This window comes from Leucoraja erinacea, chromosome 40 (genome assembly GCF_028641065.1).
Source record: "Leucoraja erinacea ecotype New England chromosome 40, Leri_hhj_1, whole genome shotgun sequence".
Taxonomy (NCBI): Eukaryota; Metazoa; Chordata; class Chondrichthyes; order Rajiformes; family Rajidae; genus Leucoraja; species Leucoraja erinaceus.
Window position 1 is genome coordinate 7905003 of NC_073416.1, and position 23930 is coordinate 7928932.

At 42.8% G+C, this 23930-nt stretch overlaps 1 protein-coding gene across 3 annotated transcripts in view; it reads right to left on the reverse strand.

Annotated features, from left to right (window-relative positions):
• Positions 1–21785, reverse strand: part of LOC129714674 (signal transducer and activator of transcription 1-like) — a 38245-nt gene extending 16460 nt beyond the window's left edge. For 2 of the 3 annotated variants that reach the window (XM_055664424.1, XM_055664423.1), the window contains exons 1-10: positions 21577–21785; positions 18472–18603; positions 16770–16914; positions 9912–10010; positions 6968–7054; positions 6793–6871; positions 5167–5249; positions 3379–3530; positions 1632–1790; positions 389–481 (exon numbers count right to left, since the gene is read on the reverse strand). In XM_055664424.1, coding sequence (XP_055520399.1) covers positions 389–481; positions 1632–1790; positions 3379–3530; positions 5167–5249; positions 6793–6871; positions 6968–7054; positions 9912–10010; positions 16770–16914; positions 18472–18602 — 1028 coding nt within the window. In that variant the 5' untranslated portion in view covers position 18603; positions 21577–21785. The remainder of the gene's footprint in view (positions 1–388; positions 482–1631; positions 1791–3378; positions 3531–5166; positions 5250–6792; positions 6872–6967; positions 7055–9911; positions 10011–16769; positions 16915–18471; positions 18604–21576) is intronic. The other variant, XM_055664425.1, reaches the window with a different exon arrangement.
• Between the last annotated feature and the right edge of the window lie 2145 nt (positions 21786–23930).

A 23930-nucleotide genomic window follows, 5' to 3' on the forward strand; every position in this document is an offset into this window, starting at 1 on the left:
TTGATGCTGGAACAGTATCTACATTGCAGGTTCAGCAGAATATGGGCCAAATACGGGCAAATGGGACCAACTTAGATGGGACATCTTGGTCAGCATGGACGAGTTGGGCCAAAGGGCCTGCTTCTGTGCGGTCTGATCCTATGACTGCTATAGCACTTGATTGGCTGCATCAATCTAGATGATATGGTCATCTCTATGGTGGATTAGAACCCACAAACTAGTGCCAGAGAAAGGAGTTGTACCACTGGAATACTCTTTTTAATTTCCTCATAATTTTCAGCTCAACCTTACAGACAAAGATTCAGCAAGAATCATTACAAAGGAGTCAATTATTTTTAAACATGCTGCCACTACCTTGTTGAAGAGCTTAGCCGAGATCTGTACTCACCGGGGCTTCACGGAGAACTGCGAGCTTGTTTTCAAAACCAAGGGCATCTTACTCTGAGGAGCCATACAAGGCTGATTCTCCACAACAAATGCACTAGTTTAAAAATGAAAAACAGCATCTTTCAATTTCATCAGTACAACATTTTAACCAGATAACAATTACAGCACGGAAACAGGCCATCTCGGCCCTACAAGTCCGTGCCGAACAATTTTTTTTTTCCCCTTAGTCCCACCTGCCTGCACTCATACCATAACCCTCCATTCCCTTCTCATCCATATGCCTATCCAATTTATTTTTAAATGATACCAATGAACCTGCCTCCACCACTTCCACTGGAAGCTCATTCCACACCGCTACCACTCTCTGAGTAAAGAAGTTTCCCCTCATATTACCCCTAAACTTCTGTCCCTTAATTCTGAAGTCATGTTCTTTTGTTTGAATCTTCCCTATTCTCAAAGGGAAAAGCTTGTCCACATCTGTCTATCCCTCTCATCATTTTAAAGACCTCTATCAAGTCCCCCCTTAACCTTCTGCGCTCCAGAGAATAAAGACCTAACTTATTCAACCTATCTCTGTAACTTTGACAGGTATTCGCATTCATCAGCTTAGTTTCGAGATTCAGCGTGGAAACAGGCCCTTCGGCCCAGAGTCCATGCTGTCCAGCAATCATCCCCGCAGACTGGTTCAATCCAACACACTGGGGACAATTTGCAGAAGCCAATTAACCTACAAGCCTGCACGTCAGTGTAACGTCGGAGGAAACCGGAGCACCCGGAGAAAACCCACGTGGTCACAGGGTGAACGTACAGACAGCACCCTTAGTCAGGATCGAACCCGGGTCTCTGGAACTCTACCGCTGTGCCACCTGTCAGGAGCTCAATAGGGTACGATTGCCTAGTTAATGAGTTTTCTTGAAATTAAACATTTACACATTCCTTCTTCTCACACATCTCTCTGATAATTTAACTTGGAAATTAGTCTAGAAAGTGTTATTCTCATATGATCACATTTCTGCCGCTCTGGCATGAAAAAAAATGAAACACGGAAATAACAGTGACATTATTCCCAGCGTAGAGAAAGGCCTTCTGGCTTAACAATTAATATTGAATAAGGGTATTGCAACATATTTGGTTGTTACACATCATTGCCACAGGATCTTTCCAATGAAGAAAGCAGGGGCTAAGAACGTGCTCCAGTTGACAAATAAATCCACCTACGAAACAAATAAGACTCCATCTCATACCTTTTAATGAGGTTGGTCAGCAGAGTTTTAACAAGCTTCTCCAAAGTAGGTCTTTGTATTTTAAAAGGGTCCTTATCGTAAGTCACTTTATCTCCCAGTTCCTCCAGCTTTTTCAGCAGCCTTTTCACTTGAAACAAACACACTGCACATGCAGTAAACCTACAAAGATAAGAATATAACAGGAGTTAGAAAGGAACAGAGGCAAATCAGTACCAGCGTCCAGCCCAGACACAGAGTTTGTTTGAAAAGTATTAAACACAACTTCAATCAAACTCTGTGCACAAAACATTCTACTAGACAGCTAGACGGACATAAAGTGCTAGAATAACTCAGCAGGTCATGGATAGGTGACATTTTGGGTCAGGACCCTTCTTCAGATTGTCAAGACAAGGCCCTTCTTCAGATATCACGACTGAAACGTCACCTCTCCATGTTCTCCAGAGATGCTACCTAACCCGAGTTACTCCAGCATTTTGTGTCTTCTTTTGTAAACCAGCATCTGCGGTTCCATTGGCAACTATCGTTGCAGAGATTGAGAACAGCATGTTACAAAACCTACCTGAATCGTGTCTGAGTATCTGCCCCACCCCGTGTGCGCGATTCTGGCGCTGTTTAGAGGGGGCGGGTTTAAAACGCGATTTTTACTAGGCTGTTGCAATCGAAAATGTTCAGCCTAGTAAATCATTAACGGAAAATCGCTGGAAGACCCCGTCGCAAAAGGTATTATTATTTTTTATGGCCTTGTAAAATAGTTACAGTAGTTTAAAAATCACTCTCTCAACCCGCAACCTCTCGCAGCCCCAGGGTTTTATAAAGCAAACAATTAAAGGTATGTACCTTATTTTTACATTAAAAGGGGCTTCTTAAGAACCCTGTATATAAAGTTTTCTATAGCGAATAGTTCATTTTGGGCTCTTTATATCCCGCAGTATTTTTCTGGGCATTTGAGGGCACAAATCCAGCGCAATGTGAATGTTCTAAACCAGTGCGTTCACAGGAACCCACTAGAAACCTGATTTAAATTGACTTTAATTTACAGCAATTGGACACTAAATTCCTTCCATTTGGCCTATAAATTGATGTCAATGAGATTTAAAAATCATGTTTTATTGTGAATTATTTGTGAATATTATTTGGACACTTAGGCTATTTAAAAATGTTAATCATTTATTAAGAAATTGATAGATGTTTAGATCTACTAATTGAAGTTTGAAATTAGCTACAATTGGGTAACTAACTAATTATATGCTTTAATTTCAGGTCCTCCAAGTAAAACTATTTTATATTTGTTTCAGAATGGTTCAATCTATGATAACTGAAAATTTCATTCAGTTCTCTTAATTTTTAAGAAGGTTATGGGCTTTTGACTGTCCTCGATCACAGCTTTTTTGTTATGTCCATAGAAAATCAACAGGGAACAAGATGCTAATTTCCGAAAATGGCCATACCTTTTTTATTACTTGAGATATGAAAGTGAATTAGGTGTCAAATTAAACTTATTGTTATGCTTTATCTGATGGGATAAATTGCAGACTTGATTTTTTAAATCTCAAAATTTTGTAACATTGCTATTATAAGCCGATGAAAAAACCCCAAAAGAAAGCATAAAGAAACAAATCTTAAAAGCAGACCAACTGATTGGTATCTAGTCACCCATGTTGGAAGTTGTGCTTGCAGGGGGCAAGGTTTGGATAAGAGCGAACTTCAAGACCCTCCCTCAGTCAGCACAAGCCATCATTCTCATTACCAGTTCTCCAGCTGGTCCAAGCAAACTTTCACAGGGGCACCGATACAGGCACTCTGTTGCCGCCTCTTCCAGTCTGCCAGCTCCTCTTTCACCAGCGTGTTCAGGAGCACCTCAGCTTCGTTTATGAATTCTTCAAACTTCTGAAGGACTTTCTGCCAAAAAACAAAATAAAACTCTCAAAACATTTAAAATGAAGCATGAGACACATCTTTCATTTCTGGGACCAGATTCAAGACACAAGACAAAAAAAAATCCTTGCTGGCTCTACGGACTCCATTTTAAAATGTGACCACGAATCCACGAATGTGACCACGATTTACTCCGGAGGGATAATAGGTTTAGAAAATGGAGAAATTGCATGACGGCTGTAGTTAGCAGCTGCTCTTCACATGCTGGAAACCCTTGTGGATTATTTGGGCCTAAAAATGTCCCCAGAGGGAAGGAATAGTAATTAAACTAATCTTATACAGTTTCTCCTCCAACAGTTCCCTTTGTTCACCACTACATTTTGAAGTCTCACACTGTTTATATTATCATTTGCGTTTCATTTTTCCATCCAAAGTGGATAACCTAATTTTCTCCGTCTTTCCCATTCACTTAACCTTTCTAGATGCCCCTTTACATGCTCTTTGTCTCTTCTGCACACGGGTTAACAACTTGTGAAGGAGGAGAAAATTTGGCTACAGTACACTTAGTCCCTTCAGCCAAGTGATCAACATAGACGCAAGTTGTTATGTATTCGTTCACCTGCACCGCCTCCAACCACATCTACTGTATCCGTTGCTTAAGATGTAGACTCTTATACATCGGCGAGACCAAACGCAGACTGAACACCTTCGCTCAGTCTGCCTGGATCTACCTGATCTCCCGGTTGCTAAACACTTTCATTCTCCTTCCCATTCCCACACTGACCTTTCTGTCCTGGGCTTCCTCCATTGTCAGAGTGAGGCCCAGCACAAATTGGAGGAACAGCACCTCATAGTTCGCTTGGGCAGCTTACACCCCAGTGGTACGGATTTTGATTTCTCTCACTTCAAGTAACCCTCCCCCACCCAAGTCACACCAGCTTCTAGTTTTCACCCAACAAACAGCTAACAATGGCCTGATTCCTTAATCATTGTTACTTTTTTGCATTTCTTTCATTTATTGTTTTATATTGTTTTATATTGTTTCAAACAAGAGGACATGACTTCAGAATTAAGGGACAGAAGTTTAGGGGTAATATGAGGGGGAACTTCTTTACACAGAGAGTGGTAGCGGTGTGGAATGAGCTCCCAGTGGAAGTGGTGGAGGCAGGTTTATTGGTATCATTTAAAAATAAATTGGATAGGCATATGGATGAGAAGGGAATGGAGGGTTATGGTATGAGTGCAGGCAGGTGGGACTAAGGGGAAAAAAATTTGTTCGGCATGGACTTGTAGGGCCGAGATGGCCTGTTTCCGTGCTGTAATTGTTATGTGGTTATATGTTATATCTCTCTACATCATCGTCTATATCTCTCGTTTCCCTCTCACCCTGACTTTCAGTCTGAAGAAGGGTCTTTACCCGAAACATCACCCATTCCTTCTCCCCAGAGATGCTGCCTGTCACGCTGAGTTACTCCAGCATTTTGTGTCTACCTTTAGTTATGTATACGATGCAGAGTCAAGCACGTGGCACATTAATCGTCCTCAATAGGATCATGAAGGGAACAATGCAGTTATCATCAGTGCCCTGAGTTAAGTGATGGCAAGTCTCAGTGGCACACACTTGCCACACCAGACTACTATCCAGAAGTGAATGACTTACTTTTCTATTGCAGTCCAGAATATTTAGCATCTTCTGTAGCACCTGCAATTCTTCTTCCTTCTGCTTCTCGGAATTGTTTGATTCTGAAATATAATGAAATTATCATGAAGTACATTATATAGGTATGTTACAAAACCTACCTGAATCGTGGCTGAGCATCTGCCCCACCCCTTGTGTGTGATTTTGGAGCTGTTTGGAGGGGGCGGGTTTAAAACCCGATTTTTACTAGGCTGTTCCAATCGCAGATGTTCAGCCTAGTAAATCATTAACGGAGAATCGCTGCAAGACCCGGTCCCAAAAGCTATTATTAGTTTTATAGGCCTCGAATAGTAGATATAATAAATTTAAAAACTCTCGTTCAGTTCGCAAGCTTACGCAGCCCCAGGGTTTTATAAAGCAAACAATTAAAGGTATGTACCTTATTTTTACATTAAATGGGGCATGTATATAACCCTATAATTATAATTATCTATAACGAATAGCTCATTTTGGGCTTTTTATATCCCGCAGTATTTTTCTCGGCATTTGACGGCACTAATCTAGCGCGCTGTCAACGTTCTAAACCTGCGCGTTCACAGAAACCCACTAGAAAGCCGATTTAAATGGGCATTTATTTACAGCAATTGAACACTAAATTCCTTCCATTTGGCCTATAAATTAATGTAAATTAGATATAAAAATCATGTTATATTGTGAATTATTTGTGAATAATCTTTGGACACTTAAGCTATTTAAAAATGTTAATCTTTCCTTAAGAAATGTGCGTTTGACTATCCAAGATCACAGCTTTTTTGTAATGCCCATTGAAAATCAATAGGGAACAAGATGCTAATTTCCGAGTATGAAAATGGTCATAACTTTTTTAATACTTGAGATATGAAAGTGAATAAGGTGTCAAATTAAACTTATTGTTATGCTTTATCTGATGGGATAAATTGCAGACTTGATTTTTTAAATCTCAAAATTTTGTAACATTGCTACATTATACAGGTTGATTTTGTATCCCTAAGTGAAAGAAAACTCTTTGCAGGTTGCAATAGGAATTCACAGCCAGTGCGGTCCACCAACATTGAATACAAATGGAAGAAAAAATTAAAATCCATCCAATTTGTCTTGGTCTTTTTTGGTCTATCACTGATCGAGGGATACACAACTCTGAGGGAGATAGACGGCCTCAACTACCTCGTCTGGCAGCTTGTTCCAATCACCCACCACCCTTTGTGTGAAAAAGTTACTCCTCAGATTCATATTAAATCTTTCTCCCTCGGTGATGGTGTCTAAAACAAGAGAGGAGGCTTAGAGGTTCCTGATAGTTGGAGGAAAGTAGCTGGCTAACATCAAGTCTAATGCAAGAGGGATCACTGTTCAGGAAAGTGCGAGCCTCTATGCAGTTCCAGGAGTCAGAAGCAGGGAAGACAAGAAGCAAATGTGTTGAAAATATCGGATTCATGTAACAAAGCTGCCAGAAATACCAATGAAGGAACATTGGAAAATGGTCCAAAGAGCACAATGTATACTGCCTTGTCGCAGGAGCCACTTTAGCATCAGCTTTCAAAGTTAGAGAGCCGTACAACATCCTCTCACCCTGCAGACTCAAGGGCTCGTGGAAACAAGGAAAATACCCACCTTGAAACTTGTAAGTCTTGAATTTGAAATCAAATTCATCTTGCTGTTCTTCGAGGAACTTCAACTCCTGTTCACCAGCCTAAATATAACAGTTTCAAATATATTTAGCAGTTTCAGATATATTTAGCATTCTTTAAAAAAGGATATGTAGCACTAAACTACACTAGCCACTCACCTGTACGCCATTTTTCAGTGCATTAAGTTTCTGTACAACGTTCTGGTGCCTTTCAAAGTCCACAGGTTGAGGTTGGCCCATGACAGCCTAAAACAAAGACAGAAACCGTCTCAGTGAGAGTACTACATTGCCAACAGTTTTGTCGTAGAAAAACAGTTGTTGAGAACACCAAAGCATGCCAATGGGCAGAGATAGGCTTCTCTTATAAATGTACCACGTGTTATCAGGCACCAATGTAAATAGACTACCGCTCACGGGAAACATCCTCAGAGTGCTTGGCAGGGAATCCTCAGCAATGGACTCCTTGCCAGCAGTGAAACCAAAGATCCTATAGCGGAGCAAGATAGACCACTCCTGCTAAATGCAATGGGCTGATGTGCAGTACACAACGGAACGGAACGTGGGCCTTTTTTTCATCCATTTCAGTAACCGGACCCGACTCGCAGTGTAATCAACGTTGCGGGGGAACAGTTTGTGTTAATAAATTAAAATTCTGAAAATGAGAAGATTTTTACCAAATAACTTTTATTTTTACGAGGATGTTTCCGTAACTGGCTTCCGTCTCCACACTATTATCCTACGGGATCTCTGGTGCGGAGACGGAAGCCGGTTACGGAAATGGGCCTTAAATTACCCATGAATCTGCCCATGACCGTACTACGTCTTTTTCGTCGAGTGATCTATCTTGCCCGCTATAGGATCTTTGGTGAAACTCATTCGTGGGGGACTTTGACGACAACACATCCATGGAAGAGCTGACGTTCCACATGCAGGGGATGCGCTGAAGCTCTAATCAACCTCCGTCCAAACAGCAGAGACAAGGAACCGCAGATACTGGTTTACAAAAAAAGACACAAAGTGATGGAGTAACTCAGCGGGTCAGGCAGCATCTCTGGAGAACGTGGATCGATGACGTCTCGGGTTGCGAGCCTCTACGACCATTTTCTGACTTGGACCCACCTATCAAAAAAAATGTCCCTCACCTGTATCCACCTATCATTTGCCAGGCTTTGTTCTGCCCCTCCGCCTTTCCAGTTTCAGCCACAACTACTTCGTCCAGCAGCTGAATACACAATAGACAAAAGGTGCAGGAGTCGGCCATTTGGCCCTTCGAGCCAGCACCGCCATTCAATGTGATCATGGCTGATCATCCCCAATCAGTACCCCGTTCCTGCCTTCTCCCCATATCCCCTGACTCCGCTATTTTTAATAGCCCTATCTAGCTCTCTCTTGAAAGCATCCAGAGAACCGGCCTCCACCTTCCACAGACTCACCACTCTCGGAGAGAAAAAGTGTTTCCTCATCTCCATTCTAAATGGCTTACTCCTTATTCTTACTCCTTACTCCTCATTCCATACACCCCATGTCCTCTGGTTCTTGATTCCCCTACTCTGGGCAAAAGACTCTGTGCATTCACTCTATCTGTTCCCCTCATGTATTGCACCATAGTGGTCTCTACCCATGCCACTGATTTGAGGACAGAAAAAAACTTAATTCATGAAAGTTACATTAGAAATGGGGAAAGGAGTGGGGGGGGGGGGGGAGAAAGTAGAAGAAATAAAAAACACGACTCTTATGTTACTGCTTAGTTTTAGGAGTGCAGGATAGAACCGTGTCAACTCGAGCAAAACCAACAGGAATTTGCAGCAAGTACGAAGAGAGGAATCAACACCAAAACCAAGCTTTCCACGCAAGCCTCATTTCAGTTGGGCACAAAATGTCCAGCGTGCCATTCAGCATCATGGAGATGCGTTCTCAGCAGCTACTTCTTGGATTCAACAGGGCCGATTTTGCACGGAGTAAATCTCCAATCTCCCTCAGTTCCCTCTCATTGCATACAAGCTTCCATCACAGAGAGAAGGGTTGGAAAGATGCATTCAATCTGCTTCAAGGTTCACCGGAGTCTGGATGCGCAGCAGACCAAGTGTGGGGCATTAATTCATGCAGAAGAAAACAGACAGCAATGCAAATGTGGTCATAAAAGAGAAGCGTGCATGTACATTTGGAATGTTATCAAACAGCTGCTGGGGTGTGGTTACTTATCCTTATGATACATCCAAACTAAAAGCAGTGCCATGGTGACAACAGAAACCGCAGATGCTGGAATCCTGAGCAAAACACAAAGTGCAGGAGAAACTCAGCGGGTCAGGCAGCATCTGTGGAGGGAATGGAAAGGCGACGTTTCGGGTTGGGGCCCTACTTCAGACTGGAGTTGCAGGAATCACAGAGGGGGGGCAGCGAGAGCAGGTCTCACAGAGAGGAGAAGTCTGAAGAAGGGTCCCAACCCAAAACATTTGTCTTTTCCCTCCACAGATGCTACCCGACCTGCTGAGTTCTTCCTGCACTTTGGGTCTATAAAAGCGATGTTCATAAAAGGTACCGTGGATGGCAGTGTTATAAAATGACGCAGCATGGAAAATTCACCGTCTGTCAGACGAGACAGAATTCATTCTTCCAGTTATCACCATCGTAACAGTTTTAGTGCTGGGGAAGGCCTTCAACTCCAAAATGGCCCAGCCTCCTCACACCACCATCTTGCTCCACTTCCAGCGCTGCCTCACAAAGCAAAGTTATTCTAGCATTTGCGCTTGCTGCGGTCAAATTCCTTCTCCTTTAGCTTCAGAGAAACCAGCCGCTCTCAACGAAACACTGGTAGTGGATATACCCCCCCCCCCCACCCCACCTTGGCCACCTGATGCACCAGTATTGCAGCATTGCATGCACTGTTCAACAAGAGCAGAGGAAAATTTATTTTTGAGGAGCGTGTCAAGGTACAGGAAATGAAAACACCCTAGATGTCAGGTGGTCAGCTCCACATCACAACTGAGGGCGAATGGTCAGTGGACTGGAGAGATCCAGGCAGATCTGACAGCGTGAACATTTAAAAATTAGCACGTTAGTCAATAAATCCGTGACTTTTGGTCCCCATTTGCGTTCCTCCTACCTGGTGATCCTCTACAACATTGCTTAGGATCATCTTCTCCTGCTTCAGGTAAGAAGCGACATTCGTTGCCAAGAGCACAGGGTCGTCTCCATAAGTAGCCTAATGAAAGAGAAGCCAGAGTATTACCATGCTACCTGCTACACAGAGTGCCTCTACTGTGATGATTGTAGGTTCATTCCTGATTATGCGTGTACATTATGGTGCCCTGAAATGGGGGTGGGGAGCGGGGGGGGGGACTATGTATAAAAGCTGCTGTAATTGCCACATGGTGAAACCAAAATGTATAGAAATACCCTTTATTAAAATCTGACAATGTGCACTTTAACCACATGTGATTTTTTTTTTCTATTACAAATCTCGAATTGTGCAATCTTTAACCTCTCGACAGTACAGAGGCAAATAAATAAATGGTAGGTAAACAAAAGTGCTGGAGAAACTCAGCGGGTGCAACAGCATCTATGGAGCAAAGAAAATAGGCAACGTTTCGGGTCGAAACCCTTCCGGGTTTCGGCCCAAAACGTTGCCCATTTCCTTCAGGGTTTCGGCTCGAAACGTTGCCTATTTCCTTCAGGGTTTCGGCCCGAAACGTTGCCTATTTCCTTCAGGAAACATTGCCTATTTCCTTCAGGGTTTCGGCCCGAAACGTTGCCTATTTCCTTCAGGGTTTCGGCCTGAAACATTGCCTATTTCTTTTGCTCCATAGATGCTGCTGCACCCGCTGAGTTTCTCCAACACTTTTGTCTACCTTCGATTTTCCAGCATCTGCAGGTCCTTCTTAGGCAAAATAAATGATGGGTCTTTGTCCCAAACATTATGGAGGGCACTGTACCTGGACAAGTCATTAACAGTTAATGTTTATGTTATTTACATTGTAGCCAATTTTCTTTATTTATCTTAACACAAACAGTAACCAGGGCATCAGGATTTAAGTTTCCTTTTGTTCCCTTCTGCCTTAGGCAAAGTAGAAAGGAAATTGTTGTTCGTATAGGAGTCTACCAGCGTTGATGAATCAATGGATGACATTTTGCATGGGAAGGGATTGGAAACAGGTTGATGAATGACCGGCCAACTCAAAATAGCGAGGACAATTTTCCATTTCCCAACCATCAGACGACACAAAGAAATTGATGTTGATTGCAAGTCTGTTGAGAAAGTTTAGTCTTGCTTTGAATGCATTGCCTATTGCAACACATCAGTTCAATTAAAAGTAAATCAGACTGGAAAATTCATGCAGTTTTGCGCTATTTTCTAGTTGATTGAGCCAGACCAGAATTGCATCGTTGCAGGGATGTAGAATTCAACAAGTACTCATGCTCCTTCATCCTGGATCAAATGAAAAAGAACTAGGAATTTCAGAAATCTTGGTCTCAAGACAAAGCATGACAGGACTCACATTAGAACATTGAAGTAAAGCAGCTACAATCAACAATGTCCACTTCATTCTCACCATAAACAATTTGGCATTTAGCCTTAGATACCAATCTGTACCTAGACTGTACCAATCTACTGTTGTGTGGTGTCTTTTTAAAATTGCTCTTTTTTCCCCTCCCACAAATATGTAATATGTGCATATGTGATTCTGTTCCATTCTGTTTTGTAGTTTTTTTGCACAATCCGCAAGCATTGCCACTTTTCATTTCACTGCACATCTCTGATGTGTATGTGACGAATAAACCCGTCTTGAGATGTAGAATCAGTCGTTATACTTTATCAAAATCGTATGGAGAATACAATGGGAATTCCAAACTGCAATCACATTGCCGTACAGAACCAGCTCCTCGTGTCGTCCCTACTTTCCACCCATGCCCTCCCCTACAAAGCCCAGACAACCCAAGGTTTGCGCGCGTGCTGCTTATTCATTGTCGGCTTTCAAAACTGTTCTTAGCTCGGCTGCCACAAAAAGAAAAATCCAAAGCGCAAAATCAGCAAGCATCGTTAGCATCAGCAATTTGAACATATTCAACTCAATGGCGACAAGGATTATAACAACTTTGTGTATGGCTCCCAACAGTGTTAAAACAACATGGAATGATAGCATTGAATTTCAATTTTTTTAAAAATACATTTCACGTCTAATGTTAAGTGCCACAGATTGGGAGGGCTGCATTCTTCCATATTATTCTTTGCCATTTGTTTTTGGATGTTTGGAGATTGCGCAGGAAAGTTTGGTTGGGAAGGAAAAGGGATTAGACCAACCAGCCAAACTGAGTACGCTGCAGGGCTCCATGCCAGCAGATGACTGGACGTCATTTAAGACAGAAGCTGTGTGGAATGATTGAAAATGCAGCTTCACGCTCAGGATAGAAAGCTCAATGACTCTGAACTGCAGCAAATGACACAGGCAAATTCTGCAGCAATATAGCGCATGAGATTCAAGCAACAATGAGCAGTCAGCATGTTTTAATGACTGGTGAAGTTAGTTGAAACATTTTGAAATATAATGTTGCGCAATCTTTAACCTCTCGACAGTACCTTGGAAGACTGGGAAGCTCCCCTGGAATGGCAGTCCAGATCACATGTTCAACCATTAATGTACAACCATAGGGGAAAAAAATGCTTCTCTTCTGCGCTGCTTTCACAAGCACACCACAACCCGGAAATGTGTTCTCCATAAAATCGTGGCTTTGGTTTCTTTTTCTTTTTTTAAATATTTTTTATTAGATGCATGTATACAAATAATAGTAAGCGACAATTTAATTACAGATTTCTTACATAGCTTCAGTTTTTTTTTTAAGAATAAAGATAAAGGGAGAAAAAGATGAGAGAAATGAATAGAGAGAGAGAAGAAGAGAGAAAAAGGGAAACGCAGAAAGAAAGATTATGGAGATAGATAGAAATATTGAGTAGAACTATTCATCCAGTCCCAGGTTTCAACCCCGATTCTGTGTTAAACCAATTTACCTTTTCAAATATTCAATAAATGGAGACCATACTCTAACAAAAAATTCTGGTTTGTCAATTAAGACAAGTCTTAATTTTTTCCAAGTGCAAGGCCTCAGTCATTTCCATAATCCACATTTTAATTGTGGGGTCTGCTGGTTTTTTCCAAAATGTTAGTATACATTTTTTCGCAGTTATTAGACTGTAACCAAGAAATTGTCTTTGACTTGTGGTAAAGTTTATAGTATGTGGCTTTGGTTTCTATAACAGAGCTGAAAACACCAGCAACTTGCCAACTGAAGCAGAAAAAAACAAAATCTAAATAAGATCTTATTGACACCTCCTCTGTTGCCAACAATAGCAGGCAAGCAATATTTCAGGACTTGGTAACTGCAACTAATCAAATAGGCAGTGAATGAAACATAGACAAGCAAAATTGCTCCTTTGAAAAGGGTTACAAGCAAAACACAAATTGTTGAATCTTCATTCCGCAATGAAAAGCCACCCGCAGTTTGTGATTATGCAGGTGTGACATTCCTGATATATTCTATGCTACATGAAACATTATAGTTCAAATCAGATTATGCCATTAAAGGCAATTCCAGGAAAAGGTTTAGCATTGCCAAAATGAAAATGCAGACTATCTCTGCCACTCAGGTTAGCCAGTATGCAGCAAACGTCACAGATTTAACATATCTGGAAGCAAACAGCAACAGGAGACAAGCCCATTATTAATTAAGTGTCACATTACTGCTTTATGGCAGTCATTTCTACGAGTCCAGGAACAAAATGATCTCCTTCAATGTCATAAGGAAATACAAGGGGGAGTGCCGTTGTTGGAGGCAGTCCTTTCACTCGCCCTCAAACTGGTGGTGGAATTAAGAGGTTAAGAAATAATTGTATGGCATTTTAAAATCCATAATATTCGCTTCCCATTTCTGAGGGAGTTGACCTCTTGTGTTGTCAGCAATGAAACAGAACAAGAATATTCCATTTCCCCAAATGAAAGCTTTACCAAAAGAAATCTCATGCAATTATGCTTTGTTAAAAAAAAAAAAAAACTTGATCTCTTCAATCATCAGTTTGAAAGCATAAGATATGGCAGAATGCTTCACCTTCATGTATGGGATTAGATTTTTCATTCCACATAAACAAACAGACTGAAAAGACATCTCTGTGGAGCAACAAGTAACCCAGATCCGTTTCCTAAAGTCAGGGCTTACAGTGCAAAAGCATCCCTCGCTGCCAGAATTGCGGGTAAAACACATTAAATGGTTATTTTAACTTGGCATCTCCATTTTGTGTTGCTTAACAACCAGGAATGGGGGGGAAATTAAGTATTCTAAGTTTACAGACAGTACAATTTCCTCCACATTGCCAAAGAACCTTTAAAAGTCCTGCCCATACACCATAGGTTTAAGGTGAAGGGGAAAAGATTTAATAGGAATCTGAGGGGTAACTTTTTCCACATGGGTGTATGGAACGAGCTGCCAGAGGTAGTTGAGGCTGGGACTATCTCGACATTTAAGGAACAGCTTGACAGGTACATGAATGGGACAGCTTTGGAGGGATATGGACCAAACACGGGCAGGTGGGACCAGTGTAGATGGGGCATGTTGGCCGATGTGGGCAGTTTGGGCCGAAGGTCCTGTTTCCACACTGTATCACTCTATGACTCTATCTATGACTCAATGTGACATTAATCACTCACTATCCCAATATCTTCAGCATCTGACAACATTTGAAGAAGTTCATGTTGTCAACTGATTAACTTTAGCCTGAAGGGAATGGATTATAACAGCACAAGTGTATAAATACAAAACCATTGCAAACAGTTGACAAAGCAATTAACTCATGTGTTCAAACCTGCTCAAACTCAGAAGGACACATATTTTTAAAACAATATCACAATAGGTCCTGGGGTTTCAGTAGCCGGACCCACAGAGATGCTGACACAAGAAATTGTAGATGCTGGAATCTCGCATAGAACGCAAAGTACTGGAGTAACTCAGTGGGTCAGACATGCAGCATCTCTGGAGAACGAGGACAAGTACAAAGTGCTGGAGTAACTCAGCGGGTCAGGCAGCATCTCTGTGGAGAACGTGGACAGGTACAAAGTGCTGGAGTAACTCAGCAGGTCAGGCAGCATCTCTGGAGAACGTGGGCAGGTGACATTTTGTGTGAAGAAGGGTCCCGACCCAAAATGTTGTCTATCCATGCCCTCCAGAGATGCTGCCTGACCCGCTGAGTTACTACAGCACTTTACGTTCTATGCAAGATTCCAGCACCTGCAATTTCTTGTGTCAGCATCTCTGTGGGTCTGGCTTTCAGAATGCCAGTCCTTCCTATAAATAGAGCTGGAATACTAGAGGTTGGAAGTTCTGCTGCAACTGTATCCAGCCACAGGTCGCCCACACATGGACCACTGAGAGAGTTCTGAACCACACAACGTTGAAAGGAAAGTCCTTCTTTGGAAGCAGTGCAGATTTAACAGAATGGGCCCGGGGTAAAAAAAGTTTTAAAAACTATTCAAACGTCCCACAATCGATCCCATCTTTTGTCCAGGGCGACGTACACACTAAAACACCCCTACCAACATTGTGACATCCCTAAGGCAACACAGTTGAGATCTGCCAACACCAGAGCAAACAAAAAAAAAAACAGCCTGCCATTTTGATGATCGCCAGGGCACAGGTGCTGAAGATCAAGTTAAACTGGTTGCATATCAATAAAAATAGTAAATGATTCATTTTTTTTAAATTGTGAAATGTGATACTGTAGAATGGAGATTTGTCAGCAAACTCCCTCAAGGACAACCAACATTTGTATAACCTCCAACACGTCCCTTTAGCATTGCATTCCATTTTCTTGGCTGGAGGAGTCAAGTCAAATGAAATTTTAAAAAGTGCTATAATAAAATGTGGGATATTGGCAGGGTGGGAGGGAAGAGACTCAAACATATACACAGACCATTACACTTAGAGTTTGGAGATGCAGCATGAAACCAGCCCACATCTACATGTCCACACCAAAGATCCGATAGTGGAGCAAGATAGATCACTCCTGCTAAATGCAATGGGCTGACGTGTAGTACGCAACGGAGCGGAACGTGGGCCTTTTTTTCATCCATTTCCGTAACCCGACCCGACTCGCAGTGTAATCAACGTTGCTGGGGGACAGTTTGTTTTAATAAATTAAAATTCTGAAAATGAGGAGAAGATTTTTACCAAATAACTTTTATTTTTACGAGGATGTTTCTGTAACCGGCTTCCGTCTCCGCACTAGTATCCTATGGGATCTTTGGTGTGGAGACGGAAGTCGGTTACGGAAATGGGGTCGATAATTACCCATGAACTTGCCCATGACCGTACTACGTCTTTTTCGTCGAGTGATCTATCTTGCTCGCTATAGGATCTTGGGTTCACACTAGTTCTACGTTAGCCCACTTCCTCATCCACTCCCTACACACTAGGGGGGTAATTTCCAGAGCTGCGCCACTGTGCTGCCCTTCAAAGTGTCAATTGGAACAGCCAGACAAAGCAAGACAACAGGGTTCGATTCCTCTTGTGCGGTGTTAGCAGATCACGGCTCAGACTATTGCGATTAGCAAATTAGGGGAAAAAACGTCAGTATTCCTACTCTTGGTTGTCACAACTGCGATAAACTGCAGTGGTAAAACGCCATAGGCTCAATCTCAGCTGTGGTTTATCCAACTCCTCCCCTCGATAAGCATTTAATTGCAAAGCCTCAGATAAAGAATGCAAGGCTGCCAATTTGAACAAAGGTGAACCCTTGTGGCCATCAACACCATCGGAAAAGGAAGGGGGAATGGAAAAATAATTGGATTCAGAAACTAAATCATTGTGGTTTATTTTCCATTGTCTCAGCTCAAAATGTATTCTTTGTATCACACAATTCCAGGCAATAGACAACTTCCCAGCAAACAGCAGCAATGATATAATTTAAACTGCACAGTACCTGCATATTTTGCCTGTATCTCTTGAATTTGTGCTGGCATATAAACAACTTCTCCTGCATAAAGCGGCTGTATTGATTGTTGATTAGATCCAACAGATTTTGGTAGTGGATGGTGGCCAATGAGTAATTTGTTATTGCCTTTTCCCTGCAAAGAGAACGAAAGAACACATTTAACTTCATCTTGAACTGCATGCACTCATCAATCAATCAATCAATGGGCGGCATGGCGGCACAGCAGTAGAGTTGCTGCCTTACAGCTCCAGAGCCCTAGGTTCAATCCTGATTACAGGTGCTTGTCGGTAGGGAGTTTGTACATTATCCCAGTGATCTGCGTGGGTTTTCTCAGAGATCTTCGGTTTCCTCCCACACTCCCAAGACGTACAGATGTGTCAGTTAATTGGTTTGGTATAAAAATGTAAAATTGTCCCTAGTGTATGTGGACAGTGTTAATGTGCGGGGATCACTGGTCGGTGTGGACTCGGTAGACCGAAGGGCCTGTTTCCGCACTGTACCTCTAAACTAAACTAATGGAGTATTTGCTCAGGCCTCAGTGAAGAACTCCAACTGGTTTCATCCTGAATTAAGAATACAGCACAGCAATTAATTCACTCAATCTTGGTCACCCTGCTAGAGGAAAGATGTTGTTAAGCTGGAAAGAATGCAGAGAAGATTTATGAGGATGTTGCTTGAGGGCCTGAGCTACAGGGAGAGGTTAGGACTTTATCCCTTGAAGAACAGGAGGCTGAGTGAAGATCTTATTCAGGTGTATAAAATCATGAGGGGAATAGAAAGGGGGAAAGTTTTTTTACCCAGAGGGGGGGAATCAAGAATCAGTGGACACAGGTTTAAGATGAGGGGGGAAAGATTTAATTGGAACCTGAGGGGCAACTTTTTCCACACAGTTGTATGGAACAAGCTACCAGAGGAGGTAGGCGAGGCTGGTACAACAACACCATTTTAAATATATTTGGACAGGTACATGGATAGATACGGTTTAAAGGGATATGTGCCAAGCTAGTGTAGATGGGGGCACCTTGGTGGGCATAAGCAATTGGGCTGAAAGGTGGGTTTCCGTGGTGAATGACTCTATAAAGGAAAAAAAGCAAGAAAAATTATCCCTCGAAGGAAAATTGAGCATCTTCATGTCACTCGTGGATAAGAACTCCCTGTGGCAAGTATGCTTAAACCAGAGCAGTGGCGCAGCGGGTAGAGCCGCTGCCTCACAGCGCCAGAGACCCGGGTTCAATCCTGACCTCGGGTGTTGTCTGTGTGTTGTCTATGTGGAGTTTACACATTCTCCCCATGGGTTTCCTCCAGGTACTCCATTTTCATCTCACATCCCATAGAGGTGTGGGTTTGTGGGTTAATTGGCCTCTGTAAATTGCCCCTAGTGTGCAGGGAGTGGATCAGAACGTGGGATAACATAGAACCAGTGTGAATGGGTGATCGATGGTCGGCATTAACCCAGTGGGCTGAAGGGACTGTTTCCATGCTGTGTCTTTTAATCAATTCAATCAAGCCAGGCATATTTACAGAAGGGGCAAAAGAACATTAAAACTAAGTTGGAGTCAACCTCCACAGTCATCTTTTCCGTATCTCCGAGGTGTCAGAGGCACTTAAAACCGTGGCAGCTGAAGGATTCCCAACAGGGAACACAGTTTACTCAAATAGAAATGGTTTCCTCTTTTACAACTTAACATACCAATCCTGAGTTTCAATCCAATGAGCAAGATATTCTCGTACATCCATGGGAAAGTTTTCATCCTGATACAGATTATGCAACTGCTCCAAGGACTTTGTATCCAGTTGTTTTAGCTTCTCCCACTGACTCATACTGCGAGGGGAAAAAAGAACATTTGCATTAACAAGGATTAATGGATTATGTACACTGTGGTGGTTTGGTAGCACCATTACAATGTCTTCTAGTCAGAAAGGGGTTTTGTTTGTGCTGCCCTTGAAGAATTCTAACTTGGTTGGCAAGGACAAAGTGGGCTGAAGGGCCCGTTTCCATACTGTACAGCTCTATGACTATCTGCAAGACTGAGATTTTTAGTTAATAAATTAATTGAGCGATATAAAAGATTGACCATAATCCTACTGAACAAACAGCAGGAACAATGGTATGAATGGTCTACCCCTATTTCCACCTTCTCAGAAAGGAACTTAAACGTTTTGCAAATAAAATTTCACCCGAGGAATCCAATACAAATAAACCAAAATGGAGCATGTTTCGCAACTGATGTTATGCTAGCTGGCAGAAGAGGCAAGAGATCATAGGACAAGATCAGATCTGGACAGGCAACATTCAATCTCAGCAGCGATGAAGCCAAGCAAACAAATAGCAACATGACCAGATTACTAAAGTACAAAGGCAGCACATCACTGCATTCTACTCCGTTTCATAAGGCACAAAGAAATAACTGACCCTCTGTGACATTTTCCTGCAGCTATTTCAGCACATACAGAAGGCCTGGTCCTGTGCTGTGTACTGTTCTATAGACAAAATGCTGGAGTAACTCAGTGGAACAGGCAGCATCTCTGGAGAGAAGGAATGGGTGATGTTTCGGGTCGAGACCCTTCTTCAGACTTGACCCAAAACGTCACCCATTCTTTCTCTCCAGAGTTGATGCCTGTCCTGCTGAGTTACTCCAGCACTTTGTGTCTATCTTCAGTTGAAACCAGCATCTGCAGTTCCTTTCTCTGCTGTACTGTTCTATGTATACTTCAGTGGTTTGTAATGTCAGTGTGACATTATTATCATGTTTAATCACAAACACTATCCCAGTCAGCAGGATGAGCCCAGTCATACAAGAATGAGGACATAATTGTGCTTGGCTATAATATTCTCTTTCCTTCCTTTTCGAGCCAGTCTCGTGACTAGGCTAACTGCCAACACTCAAAAGTTTAGGGCATGTGGTGAAGAAAGTTATCTTGAATGGCAGACAGAACTAAAATTCAGCTTAGGTCACAACAAAGGGAGAAAAATAGAGAGAATATATAGATGTTGCAACAAAAGAAACTTCTGTTGACCCAATTCACTGTATAGAGTTGTATGGTTTTCAGGAGATAGTTGTAGATAGCTGTGCATAAACTAAGAAATGTTTTTTTAAGAACCAAGATAAGTTTGAGATACTAGAGACTGCAGATGGTGGAATCCTGAGTAAAAACAAATAAAGTGCTGGAAGATTTCAGCAGGCCAGGCAGCATCTGTGGAAAGAAATGGACAGACAACATTTCGGGTTCAGAACAACTTGTAGTCAATAAACTCTCAACGCTGCACAAACTTTTGATTTTGAAATCTCATTCTCAGTCCACCTCAAACCTGAGGGGCTGTCCCTCGGCATGAACCAAGATTTCTATACAAAATAAAATGGTTTGAAATCCTCAAGTTGTTTTGCATTCTCATGGCATCCTTTCCCGATGACACAGGGTGATTAACAGTCCGACACATCTCAACTTGAATGTTAAGTCCATACGTTACCAACCCATACCAACCTGATGAGTTGGTGTAAGCCCTGCATTATACCTACACATCAGGTTTGATCAGTGCACCTTCCAATTAAATTACAGGAAGTTCTAAATCCATTATTATTACATCTCAAGAAACAAAACAACCTCTTAATTTGTTTAATCACCCACAAAGTGACCACCAATACTTTAGTGGAAGGTTGGACATTTTAAAAGATTGCCAGAAACTAACAAAATACATGAAAATTGCCCAAAACACCCACTCTGGGCATTGGGGAAACCACGTAAGTTCAGTTTAGTTTATTATCACGGTAGTTTTTTATCATGGTAAAAGCTTTTAAGTGCTAACCAGTCAGCAGAAAGACAATACATGATTACAATCGACCCATTTACAGTGTACAGATACATACATGATAAGGGAATAACGTTTAGTGTAAGGCAAAGCCAGCAAAGTGTGATCAAGGATAGTCTGAGGGTCACCAATGAGGTAGATAGTAGTTCAGGACTTGTTTTTGGTTGTGGTAGGATGGTTCAGTTGCCTGATAACAGCTGGGAAGAAGCTGTCCCTGAATCTGGATGTGTGTGTGTTTTCACACTTCGTTACTTATTGCCAGAGGGGGTAGGGGGTAGGGAAGAGGGGTGAAGGGGGAGTAGGGGAGAGGGGTGAAGGGGGAGTAGGGGAGAGGGGTGAAGGGGAAGTGGCCGGGGTGAGACTGGTCCTTGATTATGCTGCTGGCCTTGCCCAGGCAGCGGGCCCAAGTTAGCTGAAAAGCATCTGTCTGGCTGCGATAAGATAGTGCTCTTGCTTTAGAGTGGGAGGGTTGGAGACGCAGGGCAGCTGTGAGTGAGTCAGGATTCCCTGAAGTTGTCGTCGGCCAGGGGAGAAAGAGGGAGAATGCATCTGACACATGCCAGGTCCAGTATCCCCAAACACAGTCACCGAAAACACACAGACACCAGACCCAGAGAACCCAGAGTCTAAGTGTTCAAGAAGGAACTGCAGATGCTGGAAGAACGAAGGTAGACAAAAATGCTGGTGAAACTCAGCGGGTGCAGCAGCATCTATGGAGCGAAGGAAATAGGTGACGTCACCTATTTCCTTCGCTCCATAGTTGCTGCTGCACCCGCCGAGTTTCACCAGCATTTTTGTGTAACCCAGAGTCTAATACGGTCGATTAACCCGAGAACAACATGTCTCTTCTTAACTTCCCTTCAGTTAATTTACCACACCATTAACATACATATTAATTTAGGAGATCATACATTTCATTTACGTGTAATTTAAATAAGAAGCGTAAAACATTATAATTTAGAATTATAGTGCCTGCTGTGAACTTACCCGAACTTCTGCGTTGAAGGCTAAAATCATACAAAGGTTATGTTATTGATGGAAATATTGTTGTGGCGACTTTTCTTGTGGTTATTCTAGTTAGCAAATTTGCATTACAGTTCTCCAATACTGTATTGTTTTAATAAATACACCCGGGCGGAGGAACATCCAGCTCTTCCAACAGTTCGACGGCCCGCCCCGACCCCGGCGGGAACGAGCCAGCTGCCATTCTAACAGGTGCCATTGGCCCGACCTCACGTCAATCAGCCCGCGCTGATCCCGCCTCCCCCGATGTTTGGCCACTCAGCGAGCCAGCGTCACTGCGCCTGCGGGCGGCGGCGGCCCCAGCGCGAGCAGCTGATTTCGAAGAAACTGCGTCAGACGCAAGCTGTGCGTGTGACGTATGAGGCGGACTGACCGTAGTTATCCGCTACGCGCGCGAGAGTCTTAGCCTATCCCCGCCCTTGCTTTTGATGGCGGGCTCGCAGTGCGCGAGTCCGAGAGAGGGCGCCGTGTCCGGCCCGAGAGTGGGCGCCGTCGATGCTACAACCTTTGTCAAATTCCACCCAAGGGGTTTAGTTTACTTTAGAGATACAATTCAATTCAATTCAATTCAACTTTAATGTCATCGCACAAATACAAGTATGGGTAGAACAAAATGCAGTTTTGCGTCAGTCCGTAGTAGTTGTACATAAAGAAATAACAAAAAAAAATAGACAGAGAGAAGATACAGAATAATCAAGAAATACAGAATAATTAAACAATGTGGACGGAGAGACTGGAGAAATCTATCGGCGGGACTCCGAGTTCAGCAATGTGATAGTGTTGTTGTAGAAGCTGTTCCTCATCCTACTAGTATGAGACCTGAGGCTCCTGTACCGCCTCCCTGATGGGAGGAGGGCAAACAGTCCATGGTTGGGGTGTGAGGGGTCTTTGATGATCTTCCCGGCCCGTCTCAGACACTGTTATCGGTGGAGGGCATCCATGGCAGGGAGCGGGGCACCGATGATGTGCTGCGCGGTTTTCACCACCCGTTATAGTGCCTTCCTGTCCGCTACAGTGCAACTACTGTCCCATACCGTGAAGCAGGTGGTCAGGACGCTTTCGATGGTACAGCGGTAGAAGTTGGTCAGGATCTGGGGGGACAGGTGAGCTTTCTTGAGCCTCCTCAGGAAGTAAAGGCGCTGCTGTGCCTTTTTGATCAGCTTGGAGGTGTTGAGGGACCAGGACAGATCCTCCGAGATATGTACTCCGAGGAATTTATAGCTGGAGACGCGCTCCACCTCAGTCCCGTTTATATGGATGGGGGTATGTCTGCCCCCTCTGGTCTGCCTGAAGTCAACAATAATCTCGTTCGTCTTCTTGGAGTTGAGGACGAGGTTATTGTTGGCACACCAGGTTGTCAGGTGCTGGATCTCCTCCCTGTAGGCTGACTCATCGTTGTCGCTGATCAGTCCTACTACCGTGGTATCGTCAGCAAACTTAATAATGGCGTTGGATCCGTACTTTGGGATGCAGTCGTGGGTGAAGAGGGAGTAGAGGAGAGGGCTGAGCACACAGTTCAGTGTTATAGTGGAGGAGGTGAGATTATTGACCCTAACAGACTGTGGTCTGTTAGTGAGGAAGCGCGGAAACAGGCCCTTCGGCCCACCGAGTCCGCACCGACCAGCGATCCCCGCACATTAACACTATCCTACACACACTAGGGACATTTTACACTTATACAAAGCCAATTACAGAGTCAGGGGAGAGGGAGACAAAGAGATATGGAAAGGTATGGTGTGAAAACGACAGATCAAAGCAGAAAATAGACACAAAGTGCTGGAGTAACTCAGCGGGACAGGCAGCATCTCTGGGGAGGAATGGGTGACGTTTCGGGTTGGGTCGAAACCCTTCAGACTGGTTAGGGATAAGGGAAATGAGAGATATAGACGGTGATGTGGAGAGATAATGAACAATGAATGAAAGATATGCAAAAACGATGATAAATGAAACGCCATCTACTAGCAATGTTACAAAATTTTGAGGTTTAAAAAATCAAGTCTGCAATTTATCCATCAGATAAAGCATAAAAAGAAGTTTAATTTGACACCTAATTCACTTTCATATCTTCAGTATTAAAAAGGTTATGGCCATTTTCATACTCGGAAATTAGCATCTTGTTCCCTATTGATTTTCCATTGACTTAACACAAAAGCTGTGATCGAGGACAGTGAAACGCCCATAACTTTATTAAAAATTAAGAGAACTGAAAGAAATTTTCAGTTATTATAGATTGAAGCATTCTGAAACAAATATTAAACAATCTTACTTGGATGACCTGAAATTAAAGCATATAATTAGTTATTTACCTAATTGTAGCT